This window comes from Melospiza melodia, chromosome 13, assembly GCF_035770615.1.
Source record: "Melospiza melodia melodia isolate bMelMel2 chromosome 13, bMelMel2.pri, whole genome shotgun sequence".
Taxonomy (NCBI): domain Eukaryota; kingdom Metazoa; phylum Chordata; class Aves; order Passeriformes; family Passerellidae; genus Melospiza; species Melospiza melodia.
Window position 1 is genome coordinate 8,657,963 of NC_086206.1, and position 19,166 is coordinate 8,677,128.

The following is a 19,166-nucleotide window of genomic DNA, read 5'->3' on the forward strand; positions in this document are numbered from 1 at the left end:
CACAAACTGCTGCTCATCCAAGGCCGTGATAAATTCCTGAACGTACAGAAAAAGAACAAAGGCTTAATACAATTATGAATAGTGTTTTGTTATAAAGGAAAAATAAAGGGGGTGTGTATTACAGGGGCATGGAGTAGAGGATTCAGGGAGTCTGTACCTGCAGAATACCTCTGCCAGTGGGGAGAGGAAGAGTGGCCAGGAACTTAGGATAAAGAGGGGGCTGCATCCCCCAAGAATTTGAGAGACCCCATGGGAAATGGCCCATGGCCTCCCTCTTTATTCAAATAAAGTTAGAGGACTCCTCTGTCTCCTTTTTGGACACAAACCTCTGGTGTTGTGGGTTTTCCTGCACCCATGTTACAGGCAGAGGAAGCAAATCCAAGTTTTTAAATGTTTATTGAAAATCATACAGGGAGTGATGGAGCCACTGCTCAGAAGTCCTGGCAGCCAAAACTGTAATTGGACTTTTGGCCACAGCACTGAAATAAATGGGGGCAAAAGGGTTGATATGACATTTTCCTCAGATTTGTTTCTTGGGTTGCCTTTAATTGAATGGAGACAATCTTGCAAGTACAAAATTTTAAATAGAAGCTGAGAATTAATAGTAACTATTTCTCTGGTTGTTCCAGGTGCTGGAGCCTTCTCATGGTATCTACAAGCTCAGGACAGAGGATGACGCTTGCCAGTCTCTCCCACTGTGGGCCCCACTCTGTGTTGTGCACATCTTTTTGGTGTTCCCTGTCCCATGGTGGCTCCCCAAGGAGCAATGTGTGAGTATCTGCTGCTGCATTTGGGGTTATGGAGGCAGTGTGCCATCTCCTGTACTTAGATTTTGTAAAAAATAATGTTGAGGGTTGTTTTTTGTGAACACTTTGATAGAATGCTTTGCTGACTGCATTTTTAATGTGCCATTAGAGAGGTGTTAAATGTTGTGATGGAGAATTTGTTATAAAGAGGTTGCAGCATTGTAGTGAGAAAATGGATGAGAGTAAACTGTTGCCTGCTTCTGCTGCCTGAGAGCAGTCTGAAAGAGCAGCTGAAAGAATAATTAAACCTGTGTATTTTCAACAGTTCTGTACTAACCAGGGGCATTGCCAGGTCAGAAAAAGACATAAAAGGATCTGAGAGTGCTCTTGAACAAGAAGCATTTTTACCTGGAAGATCTCTGCTGGCATTATTAGAGATGCCATTATCTTGCTTTGATCTGACTCTCTAGGAGTGGCTGCTCACACAGCTGACCCAGAGCAAGCAGCCAACAAAGGAGAGCCCTAATGGACTTTAATACCTTCAGGGAAGGGATTCTCTTCCCATCAGATCTGTGTCACTTTACAAAGGCCCTTTCATCTTAATGTGCCTGCTGGGGCTGGCTGCCAGCAGTGGGACCAGCACAGCCCTGGCTAAGGGCAGAGTGGATGTCTCTGCTCCAGCCCTGTGTCCCTGACCAGCCCAGGGTGCAGCTGAGGGGTCAGCACTGCTCCCTGGCTGCCACTGCTGCTGGATCATGGGCAGGGCTGGTTCTGCTGCAAAACCTACTGCAAAAAACCCCAAACAGACGGTGGGATATGCCCTAACATGGCTGTTGGTGGTTTTTGTTTTTCTTTGTGGTGATTTTTTTTTTTTTTTGGTTTGTTTTTAGGGGGGGTTTTGTGGGTTTGGTTTTTTTTCTTCTTTGGAAGTAGGTCTTGAAGCAGAACCAGGGGTTTGTTGGGGTGGGCAAAGGCACACCCTGGCCATGTTAAATACCTGCCTTACTCTGATTGCAGCAGAGCACAGACCTAGCCTGTTGTGTCACCTGAGCTTTAGGACACATAATAAAAATCATATCTGTCTTTATTTGGCCTTTTAAGAAGAGGAGTCAGGAATCTTGTGTTGGTGGTTCTGGGATATTTATGACTCCCTTTAAGAGTATATCCTTCCACTGAGGAAATGAAGAGTGTGATATTTTAGCTGTTGGAAATGCCTGGCTTAGTTTGGTTCTGTTTCCCGATTTCATTTTGCCATGGTAGGCAATTCAGAAAATATATTTGCAGCAAGGAAAATGGAGTTGTTATGGAAACATCTGAGCGAGGCAGCTGACAGGGGTAGGGCAGGCAGCAGATTCGCTGTGCACACAGACACTCTGAAACAGCGAGTTCATGTAAGGTAAGGGAGCAGTTTCGAGGCACTGTCTGCTTCCTGGGTGGGTTTTATGGCACAAGAGGGGAAAAAACCACTTTAAAACTGTGAGCGTGTGGCTCCATCTTCTGGTACCGAAGCAAAGTGTGTTGCTTTGGATATAGACAGAGGTGAGATTTCTGTATCGTTTTTATATCAGCTTCTACAAAAGCAACAACAAACCCAGCAGCAGCAACAATAATAATAAATTAAAGTACCTGTGCCCTAGAGCCAATACCTGTGCCTAGACTTCCTTCTGGAAATCTACAAGTAGATTTCCTGAAGCTACAAACCATTCTGCTGGGAGAAAACTGCCTTTTGAAACATTCCCTTAGATGTTTAGCCCCAGGTGGAGCTGGTGTTTGCTCAGAGTGCCCGGTGCCCCTGCAGGTGCTGCTCTCCTGCTCCTGGCTGTAGGATGCATTGCTTTGGTCCCCTCTGCAACATCATCTTCGGCAAAGCAGCTCAGGTTCCTGATGCATCCTCCATCCTGTGGGAATGCTAGCTGGGTAGAAGCAGGAAGGAATGGCTCTTGGAGGCAGGCTGCCAGAAGTCAAAAGAAAATAAAGCTGTTTTATGACTTCAGCAAAGAGTGAATGTTGTTACAGCGCACATTGCGCATGCTTAATTGGGCTTGGTTACTCAATCTGTTCACCTTAGCAACTCATTTTGCTTTAATCAGAAGTAAGGCATTGTTCAAAACCAGGAGGTGTTATCATTTGCTGGGTAAACCTTGGGTTTTCTAAATAATCTTAAAGAATTGCCCCAACTTTGCTACTTTAGAACAGCACCCAGCACAAGCAATCAGAACAAAAGGTAATTATCTTGTCGAGCTGCTGTCCTAAAGCTATTGTTGCCAATTCATTGCAAACAGGAGGCACTGCTCTGTGCACACAAAATTAAAACTATGGACCATGTGTTTTACTTGGTTTATTCTGTGTACATATGTCGGTATGTTTTTTTCCCCTGGATAGTGAGCCTAGGATAAAATGACCCCAAATTCTTTGTACAAAGCACTAGTTTTCAGTCCAAACTACTCCATGGCTGAACTGTGCGAGTGAAGGTGAGGGAATATAAATGTAATTTTATTACATTTATATGTATTATGTATATACGTATTACATAAAAGTAATGGCCCCATGCTTGTGCCACTCTAAGATCACTCCATGAGTGATAAGTTACCTGCATGCAGCATTGATCCATGAGAGGGTTGTGTGGAGACCTGCTTTGAAAGAGTGCACTCCTGTATGGCAGGGAAAATAGCAAAAAAATAATTCTTAAAGTAAGAATTAGCCAGGGTTTCCCATCACAGCCTCAGCAGCAAGGCTGTGGATCAAAACTAGAGGTGAAAACAGCCTTTACTTTTCACTGTGGTGCTTTTAAGGCCCCACAATGAGGGAAGCATTTTACATGGCCACAGGCTGTGCTGATAAATTACAATTGCAACCTCCATAGCTGATATTTATTGTTTCTAACCTGTCCCTGAGACTGGGGTACATTGGATTTCCCCTTGGCCCTACCTGAGATTTCTCTTGAGGCTGCCTCCAGTTCCTGCAATCTTTTTTCCCTTCTCCCTATATTTCCCCTTCAGTTTCATCCTGTTTCATTGGTGAAGCCAAGCTGTAATTTCTATAGTCTGTGTCTCTCTCCATATCCTGTGGATTATTCAAAGGGATCTGCTCACCTTTCTGAAAGATGTCACAAGGGTAGCACCTTTTACTGACACTACCATTAATAAATGCCACAGACCTCTTTTATTAGGAAGTACAAATCCCACCCAGAGTGTGTTTGATAAATCAGATCTTTTGCAGACATCTGGAGATTGTATTTGCAAATCCCCAGCCAGCTTGTTTTGTAGTCACTGTTACCATAATTCAGGTTAATGTCGTTGCCACTTTTTACTTGCTAAAACACATGTGGTGCTTTATTGCTTACGGAAAAAAAAGAAAAGTGGCTGCCTTGGAACAGAAGTTCTTTTAAAACCCTTCCTGAAAGTTTGCTGTTTGGAGAAACAAATGTCAAATCAATTGTCCTGTCTTTGAACTGCCATTCTGAAAATGCAAGCTGTGAAAAGAGATTACTTGGGTTCTGCAGCAGGGAGAGTGTAAGAATCTAGATTGAGAATTATGTACCAATGGAGACCTAAAATAACAAGTGGAACAAGTAAACTTTTAGCTTTTTCTGTAAAGATTTACTTAAAAAATATTAGATCCCAAGTGAGGCAGCTCATGCCAAGTTTGAAATCTGATTTGAATTTTTATAGCTGTTATAATCTCTGATATATCACCCTGGAAATAGGGGCTCGTAACAGAAATGCCAAGTCCCTTGGCTATTGCCTCACAAAAAGAGTTGCTGCAATAGGCTGCAGTTCTGAGACAGGTTTGCAAGGCTGGCTTAGGTCTGCACATCATCATTCCAGTGGGTTTGAGCTGGGCTCTTCACATGAATCTGAGGTTATTTGTGTGGGTGATGAGCTGTGCCAGCTGTGCCAGCTGTGCCAGCCTTCCCAGCAGGGCAGCGCAGCCCAGCATGGCCTTGTCCACAGGGAGAGCCTTGCAGCCTGGACATGCTGCTAGGCAAAGGAAAGATAAGTAAAGATTATTTTCTGGTTTGCTGTCCTTGTTCTCCTGCATTTCTGCACAGAAGAAATGGAAGTTCCCAAGGAGCCCAAAGGATTCCACATGCCAGTGCTCTTTTCCCTCTCATTATCATACGCTTGCAATCAAACTCTAATTTTTGAAATAAAAAACCTGCAGGATTCTTTATTGGGACTATTAAACCTTCAATCTTCATTATTTAGGACGGCTACTTACCTTTTACTCAATGAAGCCATAATGCAACTGCTCCTATAAAAACTATGGAAATGGCTACTGTGGCAGTGAGTAGATTTTCCTCCGTGTAAAATAATCTTCTGTGAGTAAGACATAACTATCATTCACATTAATTAGGCAGCCATATAATGGGGTGTTCAATAGCTATTACATCATTTAAATTCTTCAGTGAGCACCTCAGCCACCCAAGAACTATCCAGCTGAACATTTCTGAGTCCATAATTTTGAAATAATCCTGTAGAGGAAGAATATGCATGGCAGAGTGTTGCAGGCAATTTCACCGAGAAAAAAATTAATTTTATTCAGATTTATGGAATTATTTTAACATTTACAAGAAGTGCATAATCCTTTTCTTCCCTCCCTCCCAGAGTAATGGTGCTATAAAGTGGAGTCTGTTTTGGGGCTGCACTGTGTGTACACCAGAGAATGTCCAAGGAGCTTGGAGACAGAGGCCAGTGATGGCAGCTGGACACACAGACACACAACAAGCACATTTCCCTACATATTCTGCTATGAACCTGGGGCCTGGAGCCACAGGGCTCAGCTGGGAAACCCTGACCCACAGAAAAGTGAGTGCAGTCCTGCTTCAGGTTTGGGGTTTGATGTATTTTCCCCTTAAAAATCATATGAGCCCTTAAGCATTTATATTCAGTTCGGGTTATTGATTTAAAAATTTTGAGGTGAAGCCAGAGTCCTTTGATTTGAACATTATAAATAATGGTCTAACTATGTTATGATGTATTTTTGTACCTTTTAAGATTAGTTCCTCAGTAAAATGTACATATGCCATGAGAGTAGGAGCTGTTCAGATGCCTGTACAAGGGAATGGTTATTAGAAGATTGGGCAGTGCTGGAAGTATATGAAAATAACATGTTTAAAGTCAGTATGGTTTGGCAATGTGGGAATAGTTCTTAGCAGAATGAAAGAAAGGAATATCCTAAAAATAGGCTGGGTAGCAGGGCAGGATAGAATGTAAAGTTTAGACTGTGCCTTTTCCTATCAGTTATTTTAGCTAATTGTAAATTCAATTTTTTCTCTTCTCAATGGTTATAATGTACTGTACCTTATCTGACTAATAGTAGAAAGCAGCAGAGAGCTCTCTTCACAGGGAGAGCTCTTAATTCATTATTAAATGTTGGGTTCTCTGTAGTTTTCCATAATCCCTATCCAGCGGGCAGAGCCTGCAGAGGTGGTGTCAAAACCCACCTGCAGGTAGTGCCAGGTCCTGTTCTGCAGCCCAGGAGGTTGGTGTTTGCTAGGTGGAACTGCTCCTCTCAGCAGCACATCCTCTGCTTCTCAGATCCTCCATTTTCATGTTTGCTCATTGATTCAATTAAACCAGTATGGTGAGGGGATTTCTGCCTCACCAAAATCACTCATTTTCAGCCCACAGGGTAGGGACTTAGAACTGGAGTTACCATAGGAGTGACAGACTCAAGGATGGGAAGCATGAGACAAGGGCAGGTCAAACCTCTGGGAAAGTCCATGGAATCACTGTTGTATAATTGGATTTGGTCTGTGGGACCATGGGCTGGTGAATCCTGCAGCCCAACAGGCTTGATCAGGTTTTGGGTTGTCCAACAGCAGGAAGAAGGTGAGCATTTGTTATGGGAATGGGCACATAGAACTGTTCTGGTTAGGGGTTGAGGGATTGTCCAAAATCAGGGCTCCCCTGGTTTTGAGAAAATACTGCTGCTGTTTCCTGAAAGCATGGTCTGGGTCAGAATTTTGTGTTCTCTCTTAGACTTCTGTAAAACACTGGATGAATTGAATACATAGAGTTAACACCAGCTACTTGCTGCTGTTATTTCAGTGATTTAATATGAGTTTGTCAGTGATGGTTTTATGGGGTTTCCACTGTATTGCTATCTAACCAGTTTTCTAGATGAAATCTCCCTCAAAAATAATTTTCCATGTGATTTCTTGTATGTGAATTGGCTTCAATTTCAAACATTTCCTACAATGTATCATTTTGAGGTTTCAAACAGAAATTATGGATTTTTTTGTTTTTCTAATCTTACTTAAGTGTTCAAAAGTCAGTAACTGAATTGCTTACAATTGTTTTAGTTCATATTAGTTATAAATATACATACACAATAATAGGGAGCAGAAATGTTTGTAAGGTAGTGAGACATTGTTCATTATTCCCTGGTTAGTGAGAGTTTAGGTGTAAAAATCATTAAACAAAAGTCTGCTGAGTGCAATCCAGAGTTGAACATATGAAGGATGAAGCAGATTAGAGGCAGCTGTGATTAGTTCTCCAATTTCCCAGTATTAAATCCATTAGGTATTTACAGAAGGGAATGGCTGTGAGTGGGCAGGGGAGGGCTGGTGAGCTGTCATTGTCACCTCTACCGGGTTCTGAGGAAGTTCCTCGACAAGCACTGGGGAGTTTGATGAGTTCTAGGAAAAGAGAACACAGAGCCTGTGCCAGGTGGGATGAGGTTGATTTGCTGGGTGGTGATCCCAGCTCTGGGTGGTTCAGTGCAGTCATGGATGTTTGGAGCACCTGGAGCCTTTGCAAAATGGCCTCAGCTGAGTTACCAGCTGCAGGAAAGGATCCTGCATGCCTGGGCTGTTCAGCTCTTGTTATTCTGCATTTGTCACCTCTCTGTGCCACTGGCCTGGCATTGCTCTGGGGAGCCCTTTGACTCCTTTGCACTCTTCCCTGTAAATACTGAAAGCCTTGCTCTTACCAAGGCACTGCCAGGCAGTGTTTGTTTTTGTGCTTGCTGAAATAGCTTTAAAAATGCAAGTGCCAGTAGCTGTGGGAAGCTGTATCGTGTTCATCTATGTGTCCATATGGTAGAACATGTTCTGTCCTTCACAGCACAATGAGACATGATTGTGCCTAATTCCAATTTGTGTGGCATCCCCATTAATGTCTCTTCCAGCCCTCCATTAAAGGCCCTTAATGTTAATTAACTGGACTATGCCAATAAAGTTCTATTAGCTTCCCCCTATTAATTTAATATTATAGGCATTTAACAGATGTCTTAATTAGATGTTACACTGAAGGCTATGAGCAAAATTAAAACTAGGTCATTGTCGTGAAAGGAAAGTTTCTGCTATGATTTATGGCTTTTGCAGCTTTGTTTGTTTTTCTTTCTGGCCTCTTACAGGAAACTGAGAGTTTTAATTTTAGAATGTTGAGAGGAGTAATGGTGGAAGGTAGAATAATAACTTATGTCTAACAACTGTAACACATCCTGTTCTTACTTCACAGATAAAAGTTATCATTGGTGTGAAATTACTATTTTCCCATGTAAAATATCTGTCCCTGGCAAGAACACTGTTTTCTCCATCTCAAGGGCAATACTTGAATTGCAACAGAGATTTTTATTTCTTTACCAACTGCTTCCATTTCCTGATTCCAAAGGATCTGCTCCTGAACCCCAGAATTGCCCACACTGTGAGTTCATTCACCCATTCAGGGGTGGTGAAGGTGGTTTGTGTCTGAGGTGCCAGGGAGCTGCAGCAACAGGTCTGGGAAGGAGCTGGGAGCTTTGGGGCCAGGTAAGTGTTGTGTGGCACTGGGGGTGGAGGTGGGGGTGAGCTCTGGCTGTCCCCTGCCTTGTGTGCCCCCAGTGCAGGTGACAGCTCTGACTGCCCTCCCAACCCAGCTGCTCAGCTTTGGGCTCTGATTGTGTCAGGAACAGCTGTGTTCTCTTTAAAGAAATTACCCTGGGTGGCTACAAATGCTTCAATGGTGACAGGGAAAAAATTTCCTAGGTATGAGTCTTTCATTTGATAGTGAAATTGATGAAAAGCTCCAGAAAATTACAACTAAAGCCACCATAGAAGCACTTTTGTAACAGAAAAATGTTAAGCAATCTAAATTCAGGGGTCACTTCCACCTCCCAAACACATCAAACCTGCCCAAGCAATGAGGATTGTAATATAGGCAATCAAAAATGAAGTGTACAGTACAAAATAAAAAAAAAGGGGCTGAGAACAGACAAAGCACAATAGCTCTGTGGACAGAGGTTAAATATTCATAAAGCAATTCTGTGGGTAATTGAAATACAAGATTGAATGGGGGCTACTTCCACCTGTGAATTCCAAGCTTCAAGTGCTTCCCTCTTAGGGGCTGTGCTGTGTTCCTGCACTGTGCCATGGCAGTGTGTGTTTATTGACACAGATACCTGACCTAGCCTGAGAGCTGCAGCTGTCAGTGAGCACTGGGCAGCAGCCAGCCTGCAGGGCTGCATGATTACATTATTATACATATACATTAACACTGTACACACCTGGTACCTCTCTAAGAGTATCCACCCCAGCCAGGGAGATGCTCAAGGTAAAACCTGCCACTGAAACATTTATTTGCATGTGCCTGCAGCAGGCCAAGATGCTGATGCTGGCCCAAGAACAATGATTATAAAGAGCAGTGTCAGCAGCTGCAGGCTCACTAGAGGCATGTAACAGGCAGCTAAAGCCCAATTTATACAGAAGGCAACAATAACATTTATTACAGAGTTAAAAAATATAATTTTCACTGTACAAATCTACACTTACTAACTCAAACAGAAGTCAGGTAGTTGATATTGATCATATAACTTTAATAGAAAACAAAATATTATATACAAATAAAAAACCAGACACAACCAATTTCAACAATTGGTGAGACTGCTTAAAGACAGCAGATACTGCTCATTCTTCAGTAAGAAGAAATGCTTTATAAATATTTCACATGGCTGTTGCTTCTTCCATCTGCCAGAAACCCTGCTCCTTGAGCTGCAGGAAAACAGTTTCACAGACATTTCTGTGAATGCTCCTGAGTTTCCATGAAATCACAGGTCAATAGTTCCTTTCAACTTGAATTTTTTGGCAGATCTCTCACTTGCTCTGAGCAGGAACTTGCTGCCGTAGATGTAGGAAATGAACCCATCCAGCTCCAGGCTGAACACGTTGTTAAGTTTGGGAACAACTGAAATGCAAAAGGACACAAACTGAACAAAGTGTGCCAGTGTAAGTCCCTGTTATGGAAATATCCTGACATACCAGGGGATGTTATTCACCTGGAGATTTGAGCCTTGACACATTTCAAGGTTTTTATACTTTCTCAAGAGATAAAAAAACCCCCAAGCCTCCATGAATTACCAAAGTTATTGGACCATACTGCGGCGTTGCACTTTTTAAAACCTGCTCATTTCTAATGAGATGTGTTTTGGGTAAGATATTGGGCTGTTGGGTGGTCACTTCTGCCACTCTATGCAAAGAGCCAAAGCACTGATATAAACCAATGCACTCAGAGGCACAAAATGAAGAGTGTGCTCAAGATTTTTTTTATCATTCCTCTTGTGAAAAGAACTGAAAAAGAATGCCTTGTATACCTTTTAATTTGTCCTCTTTAGTGATAATTTTGAAGATGTGTTTAAATTCTTGTAGAATGATTCCTGTTATCCCAACATAAGAGGGGCACTTGGATTTTGTAACTGAAAGAACACAAGTAGGTATTAGAAATTTTCAGGTGCCCTTTACTTGTTCTTCTCCTGTTGGCTGGTGATTTTAAACATTTTCAAACATAAATACTTAAATATTCTGAAATAATGTCATTACAGTAATCACTGGAAGAATGTGCAGTTAACCTTTGCAACCAACAACATGATTTTCAAGAGTAGTTGTAAAGTAATTAGAATTTTTAAAGGAGAGAAATACAATCTCAACAATGTGATTCTACAGTTAATGACACTGAAAGGAATTTAAAAATAAGCACCTGAACTTACAGGATCATCTCCTGAATTTCAGATGATGTTCCACAAGCAAACAAACCAAATACCTGTAACAATGGCTCCATGGAGATCAGCTTTGAGCAGCTTGCTCTGAATCATATGGGGTTGCCTTGAAGAAGAGAATGGGATCAAAGAGGAGGGAAAAAATCAAATGAACTGTCAGATTTACAAATGTGACCATGACTACTATAATCATGAGAATTCTGTGATTCTGTGAAATGGCACCAATATGCTTATCAGTTAGCCACAGTGTTTCAAGCAGTAACTCAATAGAACTAGAAGTTTTAGTGCATAAACCCCAGACTAAATGTAAAATATGCCCACGTACGCATCGGGTTTGAGGCCATGGCACAGGTCTCTGATGTACTGCTTCCAGAGCTCGTGGAGTGGCAGGAAGATGGCATATCTGCAGTAAAATAAAGATAAAATATTATACAAAATCTAGCTATAAAAAAGTCCATTGGTTGATTGCTGAAGTAGTCTGTATTTCCACAGAGTTAGGTCTGACATTTTTAAGTTACACAAACTTATGTTACCCTGCAAGGTGACCCTCTCCAAACAGCTGGTTTACCTCATAAAACAAGCACAAAGCATACTCTTCCAATCCTAAACAGTGATGTGTTTTAGAGCATCAGGCTAAGATTGAAGAGATTTCTCCTTTTTTTCCCACTCTTTTATCTTCCTGCTTAGTCTGTTAGCAAAGCAGGGGCTTCATCCAGCATGATAAATTCAAGGAACCTTATGCAGAGTTTTGATTCTCTGGTCACAGACAATCCAACTTCACAAAGTGAAACCAGAGGGGATTGTGCCTGGCTTTGATTTCTTGTCATATTTAGGTACACAAAATGAGCTCAACAGAAATGAATCTTTCACCTATGCACACAAGATAATTCTTTTCTCATGCTGAAATGCCACAAGTAGTGTTTCAGACTGACTTTACACACTGGAGGATTTCTATCCACATCAACATGCTGCTGTTCTTACAGACTTTTGATGCAGTTCCTCTTTACTACACAAAGAGGACATTTAAAGCCTTACCTCTGCTGCTCAGGTTCAATTTCAAACAGACGCAGCTCTCGCCTCTGCTTGGCAGTAAAACCTTTTGTCTTCTTCCTCTTCTGCTTGGTCTGTTTCTTGTGATAATGCTCCAGAACGACAGCTTTCCGGCTCAGCATGTCCTGGATAGCCTCATCTTTCATTTTGGGCATGCTGCGCTTCAGGAACGCATGCACAAAGGTCTTGGCTTTTTCTGAGTCCTGGGGCTAAAGACACGTGAAAGGATGCTCTAAAATAGTATGTGTTAATTAAGTTAGAACTTGCTGCTCACCGGTGGTTTCATCAAGTCGGGAGATCTTCCCGCCAGTGCCAGTGGAGGGAGATGTTCCCAGGCGGGGAAGTGCCGAGCGCAGGCACACCCCGGCCCGCTCTCGGACTCACGTTTTGGAGGAAAACTCTTGTTTTGCATTTCGTCTGAAACAGCGAGTTCCGAGCGGGATATACAGGGGAACCCGGGGACCCAACCCACCCCCGGCCCGTCGGTGTCTAACGGGGTTTAAGCGGCGTGTAGAATGGGAATGGCAATGGCCCGGTAGCCCCGGCACGGCGTGCTCGGTACCTGCAGGCGCAGCTCCCCGCTCTCCTCGGGCGCCAGCCGGCGGTACAGCTGCCCTGCAAGGCACGGCGGCGCGGGGGTCGGCCGGGGCGGGCACTCACCCACCCCCGGCCCCGCATCCCTCATCCTCCATCGCCCACTACCGCTCCCCCCTCATGCTCCACCTTCATCCCTCATCCTCCATCCCTCACCCTCCATCCCTCACCCTGCACCGCCTGCCGCCCATCCCTCACCTTGCACCGCCCGCCTCCATCCCTCACCTTCCATTTCCCACCCTCCACGACTCTCCCCTCAGCCCTCACCTCCATCTCTCGCCCTCTACCGCTCCCCCCTCATCCCCCACCTCCAGCCCTCACCCTCCAGCCCTCACTCTCCATCCCTCACCCTCCATCCCCTCATCCTCCATCCCTGGCCCTCCACTGTTCCCCCCTCATCCCCCACCTCCATCCCTCACCCTCCATCCCCTCATCCTCCATCCCTCGCCCTCCACTGTTCCCCCCTCATCCCTCAACCTCCATCCCTCGCCCTCCACAGCTCTTCTCTCATCCCCCACCTCCATCCCTCGCCCTCCACCGCCCTCCCCTCATCCCTCACCTCCATCCCTCGCTCTCCACCGCTCTCCCCTCACGCCTCTCCCCCGTCCCTCTGTCTCCCCTCTCTCCCGTGTCCCCTCACCCTCCATGCTGTCGCGGCGCAGCCGGCGCAGGCCGATGACGAGTCGGGCGCGCATGCGCACAGCGGCGCTCTCGATCTGGCCACAAGTCGGCGCTGCTGCTTGCGGGAGCTGCGAGTTGCCGTGAAGGGAGCTGCTGGTTAATTGGTTTAATTTACTGATATTTACTACTCTTGTACTAATAAATTATCAGAACTGGGGGACACTGAGCAACAGAGATTTCATTCATTGTCACGGGGTAGTTTCTTTTTAAAAGCCATGTCAATCATACCTCCTGTTACTCAGGCCACATCGTTTTCCGTGGTCATCCAGCACGTGTGTATGGTCGCAGCCACGCGGAGTGCACAGCTCTGGTGTGGGGTCACTCTCACCACTGATGCTGGGATTCACATTTCCACATTTCCATCCTGCAGTCTCCTCACCTCCCCTCTCACTTCTGTTGCCCCATTTGCTCTGGAGATCTCCCTCCTCCCCGAGATTTACCCGTGTGGTGCTGGAGGCAGCCGCTGCCCAGGCTGCAGGGCCATGGCAGGCACAGTTCCTCTCTGCCCCTGCTAAAGTTCCTCCATTCCCACCTCTCCTGCAGGAGAGAAGTTCTTTCCAGGTCCCATCCTGTCCCACACGGCCTCTCCAGCCCTGGCTGCTGCTGCAGGGAGTGCCTGGCTCTGCTCTCCGTGGTTACCAGTGTGTCAGTCTGTCCTGGAGATGCACACCCAGCAACGTTAGACCTTGGATTAAAATCAGCCCTCCTGTTTCCAGCAGTCAAGGTCAAGACATAGGAAGATGCCACTTGTTGTGAGATTTACATGCTCTGACACATCAGGGCCTCTTTCCTTCTGGGACAGGACAAAGTTCTGCTCACTTACCAAACAGAAGTTTCTTGAAACCAGCATGGCCAATTCCTTTTCCTGCCAGCCCAGTCCCAACTCCTGCAGTTCTCTGCTCAGGCATTATTCTTCTCCAAATACAGAAAAGATTTATATTCTCATCACATGGCGATATTTGCTTAGAAGATAAGTAAGCAATGCTTGGTAAAGGATATCTGGGGGGAGAGTTACAGGGGCAGCGTATAGGAAACATGATGATTTTGTGGAGTGCTGCTGTGGGGCACAGAGGTACTAAAGGGATGCCTAACAGGGAATGAAATAGTAGATCTCTCTGGTTGTGTGTAAAGGAGAAAGGCCTGGTGTTTGCAGAGAATTAAACATGAACAGCAGCTGGTTTGTATCACAGACCTCCTGGCAGCTAAATATGTTACCACAGCAAGTGGATCTCTTCATTTTACAAAGCATGGACTCCTTGAGTTGTCATTGCTACTATGAGAAGATCAATTTTCATGAATGGAGTACCAGGATAAGCGCTATGGGTCTTTAGGGCCATATGAGTGCTCCTTCACTGGATTTATGCCGCAATTCTTAGGGCACTTCAGGGATTAATAGTCAAATCAGTGTTGGCGGTGCTGGTGTTGTAAATCCAATGATCCAGGCTAAACTGGTGCCTGGGGAAACCAGCCTCTTCCAACAGCTCTACATCTTCATTTCCCAATTTATCTTCAGATGTAATGTCTGAGGGAGCGAGCTCAGAGCGTTAGTGTGTGTCCCAGCAAGAAGGCTCTGCATCAGGAGTCGAGACTCACATCAAATAAATATGAAAAAGAATAGGTGAAGACACTGAGAAACTGCAGAATAGGCAAAGGCAGTTTGTAGATAAGAAAAAGAAGGCTCAGAGAAATGAGGAAAGATGGGTAAGATGTGAATGTAAAGTGATGTGGAAATGTGCCAGCAAATAACTATAATGCATATTTCGGGATGTGCAGCACCCTGTCATAGTGTCTTAGAATTTTCAAGCTTCTTACTTCAAGTAAATCCCGTTGGAATAGGTTTGTAGTGATAAAACTCCATAATATATATATTAATACCATGTTATAGGTGCCAACATGGGTGTTTCTTATGCAATTAAATCTATATGGTTTTACCTTTTGCTCTCCAGAGATAGTAAGACCCCACTGACAGCTTTGCAAACCCCTTTCATGGACACAGTCTAGCTGTGCCCTAGGGGAGGATATTGCTGTATCTCCTGGGGCTGCTGAACTGCAGGGATGGGCAAGGACCCATGTGCAAGCCAGGCTGGGGAACAGCAGTGTCCTGGGAGAGCTGGGTGCCTGTGGAGCAATTACACAATGAGCTTTATCGTGACAGTCACAGAAAGCTAAAACTTGAGACGTGAAGTGACCAAAGACAGTACCATTAAAGATGTTTGTGTGACACAAGAATAGCAGATCAGGGTTAAAAAAAAAAAAAAAAGAGTAATTATGAACTGAAGCAAGAGATGAGTGTGAAGTTAACTGGTGTGTGCAAAAAGTCACTGGGCTGTAATCACTGTTATACTTTTGCTGACAGTCATGCAGGAAATAAATACTGTAATTCTCTAGAAGGACTGTCTCAGCAAGCATTTGAGCTCTCAAGATCAATATAGTTTATTCCTCTTGGCCAAATTGTATTAGCAGCTGAATCTGGTCCCTGGGGACATCTGTACTGGTGAAAATAATTTCCATTTAAAGCGCTCTGATCTGATTTCCTCTCTCCAGATAATACAATTCCCACCCCCTTCCCATGGCTGTGCTGAAGCAGCATCCATCCAGTCCATGTCAGCCCTGCCACCATCCCACAGCTCCTGCCTGCACCCAGCCTTGGCATCCTGCTCTGACATCCCCTTGGGCTGGGGGAGCAGTTTTAGGGCCAGGGGCTGACCATGCCCAACACAGCTGATCTCCCCAGCCCTGGCTGTGCAGCCAGGACCTTTCCATGGGGTCAGTACTCAGTGTTCCCTGAGGAAAAGGAAAAACCTGTCTAGGAAAGGGTCATGTCTGGGGCGGTGGGTGGGTGGGCAGGTGAAATCTGCCATCCAGCCCAGTGGGAACGTGGAGTGATTGACAAGGGTAACCTGAATCTTCATCTCGTGTCAGTGGAGGTATGCCAGAGGAGGGTTTGCAGTATTTGTGTCTAAGCCCAAACTCTTGCATTAGGGCCTTGGTTGAGTGATTTTAGATTGCTGTGTTTGAGTGATGAGCAGCATCTTCTGAAGCACCATGTATCCCTCAAATGTGTCTTTTCCATATAGCTTTCCATTAATTTTTCTGCTTTATCAGCTCGCCCTTAACTCCAGGCTTGTCATCGTGTTCTGCCCCCGCCCCAAGCTGGCAATCTGTCCTTCCCAGCTGAAGGGTCATTATTTCCTTCTCATCTCAAACTGCAGCTGCTGCTCCAGGGCACAGACAAAAGGCTGGCTTGTCTGTGCCTGACAGGAACAAGAAAGAGCTGGGAAGCCCAGTCCAAATAGATCTCAGTGGCAGAGACATCAGAAGCAAATAGTTATCCAAAAATGTTTTCAGAAAATCCTAATGGTTTAATAGGTGGGTTTTAAAAAAATCAAAGTGAAACAAGGCAGGTTTTTGGCAGGCTGTGCCGTGTCTCCACAGCTGCTCACACTAGAGGGCACCCAGAGACTGTACAGTGCTGTTGGAATTCAGCTCACTGTCTTAGAGTAAAAAATAAATTATAAAAGTTTACAAATTGTGTCCTCTTATGGAAGAAATGTGCCCATTTACAGCTTGGTTTAGCATACAGAACTCCAGTTCCTCCACATACCAACCTTTTCTGCATCATAGTGTCAGTGAAAAGAGGATTGTGAAGGAATTCAATTTCACCACAAGTTAAGGCAGCCACTTTTTAAACACCAATAAATTCTTATATCAAAATAAGAAGCCATATCCATCTTAAGATATTTAAAATATGGGCAACCCTAGAATACCTGGAGATTACTACTGCAAGCGACAAGTACCCAGCCTTGGCACTCAGAACAGTGCTAAAATAGCAACACTTTATTCCCAAAAGAGCAACGAGCAGTCAGGAAAGCTGAGGCTTTGGCAGCTGACATTTGCTTTCCCCGAGTGCTGGGATCATGTATGATCCAAACACACATCACACATGACAGGCACCACTTCTGCTCCTGAACAGCTTGTATTTACTAATTAATACCAGCATTCAGCATTCATGTATTGTTCCATGACAGTGTCTCACAGTCATTACTTTTGTTATGCTTTGAGTCTCATTTAGAACTTATTGAATGTTTTATTTTAAAACTTAATTAACATTGGGTCATGTGTGATAGGGAGGCATGATGCAGAAATGAGTATTAACAATAGTAAATTAGAAAGTAATAATAGTCATTGGAGTTACAGCAGTTTGGCTAGTTTAATGTATTTCATTTGGTTTTGGTTAAACAACATAAAATTAACATAATTCATTACAATTTGAAAATAATACAGGTGTGTTGAAAATAAAAGGTGAAAATGATTTGTGTTTCCCTGCAGCATGTTTTGCTGTGTTTGCCAGCAGGTGCTCGGGGCAGGGGCAGGGGAGGGCACCCTGCAGCCCAGGGGGCTGTGGCACTGTCTGTGACACTGTCTGTGACACTGTGACCCACAGGGGAGCAGGAGGCTCCAGCCACGCTGGGCAGCGTCCACAGCACAGCACTGCACCTCCTGCCCAGCTCCCAGCCAAACAGCCCCTGTGCCTGGAGTTACAGCTGCTGAGGAACCCCAGGGAGGCTGAGAAGGTTCATTAAGTGAACAGACAGGAATTTCTCGTTTTTCCTCTATAATGAGGCATCCTTCTCAAAAGCATCACTCTCAGCAAAGCCCCGTTCCTGCCAGACTCTTTGGAAGCAGCGTGCTGAGGCTGTCAGGAGTGAGCCATTCCTTTTAACACAGCAAGTCTGCTTGTGCACCTCCAAGGGGTGCAGCTGCTGAATGCACACTGAAGGGCTCCTCTGCAGCCCTCAGCTCCAGGTCCTGCTGCTTTGGATGTGTCTGTCACAGCATGCCAGCTCACGAGAGCCCTGCCCAGGGGACCTGTGTGTCTCAGGTGGAGTGACCCAGAGGAAAACAGGTGGGAGCTATTGGTCTGTTGAAACTGGGCTGAATGAGCCCCTTTGGCACAGTCAGCACCTGAACTAGCAGTTCATGAGGCAGTCTGAGGGGAGAGCTGAGATTCCCAGCTGATAGGGAGTGGTACATACTCACACAGGGTGCTGCTAACCCATAACACTGCTGGGACCATGCTGGTAATGCATGGAGGCAGCCTTACTTTTATAATGTTCCTGGTGATCTACACTGGTGTTTTATCAATTATAGAGACATCAATGACTGTATAAAGTGTGATCCAAACCACCAAGGGAAATTCAGCTTAATCCCCCTCACTGGACTGCAGTGGAGGGCAGTGAGCTGTGCTCAGGACTCTTGAAGTTTTCATCCATGGGAGCGTGTAAAGCAGTCACAGCATCTGAGGGCTTGGACTCCCACTGCAGGCAGGGTCCTTATGAGCAGTGGTCATCTCCTTGCAGAGCTGGTGATGAGGCTTTCAGCTCTCTGTCTGCAATCCCATTTCTTTGGGACTGCTGGAGTGTGCTGGGACACTGAGGGGGTTAATGCTGCAGCAGTCCTTTGATAATTGAAAAAGAAAAAAGCCCATGCGAAGCTAACCAAACAATCCCCTGTTTGAGGTCAGTGCTCTAGTAAGTGCCTTTTAAAGAAACAATAACCTGGTGCAATAGAAAACATTCTGTCCCTCTCTTCAGCAGAAATCTGATAAAGCACAGAGAGAGGCAGGTGTCCAAGGAGATAAAAGTAATAAATGTGGCTGCAGTTCGGGAGTGAGTTAGGCTGTCAGGCTGGTAATTAAATGAAAGCCCTCTCAGGAAATGCTGGAAGCTAATAGATACACATGGAGATGCCAATTCATTTGCCTCAGCAATATACGTTAATTTTAGCATGAGATTAATTTATACATTTTGCAGTGGGACAAAATGGCAAGGATGGGAGGGGGAGAGCTTTCATCCTGCCAATGGCAGAGATTATTAAGCACGTTATATTTGTTAAAAACAGAACAGTGTGTGAAAATGGGAGAGAGAAAATGTTTAATTTTAACTCTAAACAGAGTTAACTAATCACAGGCTTATACCTGACCCAAAGCACTCTTGCACACAGCTTCCAGGGGCTCCTTGGCTTTGCCACAGCTCAGTAAGTACAGAGCCCTCGTTAGCAGGTAGCTCGAGCCACTCTGTGTTGCTGTGGTTTAAAGGATTTCTGAGTTACGAGAGTGTG

General features: G+C 44.8%; 2 protein-coding genes across 3 annotated transcripts in view; one reads left to right on the forward strand and one right to left on the reverse strand.

Moving 5' to 3' along the window:
* LOC134424507 (uncharacterized) overlaps positions 1 to 19,166 on the forward strand; it is a 39,979-nt gene that overhangs the window by 11,888 nt on the left and 8,925 nt on the right. Inside the window, exon 7 of the mRNA XM_063168325.1 lies at positions 630 to 770. Coding sequence (XP_063024395.1) covers positions 630 to 770 — 141 coding nt within the window. The remainder of the gene's footprint in view (positions 1 to 629; positions 771 to 19,166) is intronic.
* On the reverse strand, positions 9,525 to 13,024 carry POP4 (POP4 homolog, ribonuclease P/MRP subunit). 2 transcript variants are annotated; one of them, XM_063167699.1, is made up of 7 exons: positions 13,006 to 13,024; positions 12,334 to 12,386; positions 11,757 to 11,980; positions 11,047 to 11,124; positions 10,766 to 10,827; positions 10,320 to 10,421; positions 9,525 to 9,913 (listed from the first exon to the last, which is right to left on the reverse strand). In XM_063167699.1, the coding sequence occupies exons 1-7, from the start codon at positions 13,010 to 13,012 to the stop codon at positions 9,777 to 9,779; spliced, it is 663 nt and encodes a 220-aa protein (XP_063023769.1). In that variant the 5' UTR covers positions 13,013 to 13,024; the 3' UTR covers positions 9,525 to 9,776. The 2 variants fall into 2 exon arrangements, with proteins under 2 accessions (XP_063023769.1, XP_063023770.1); XM_063167700.1 differs by lacking the exon at positions 10,320 to 10,421.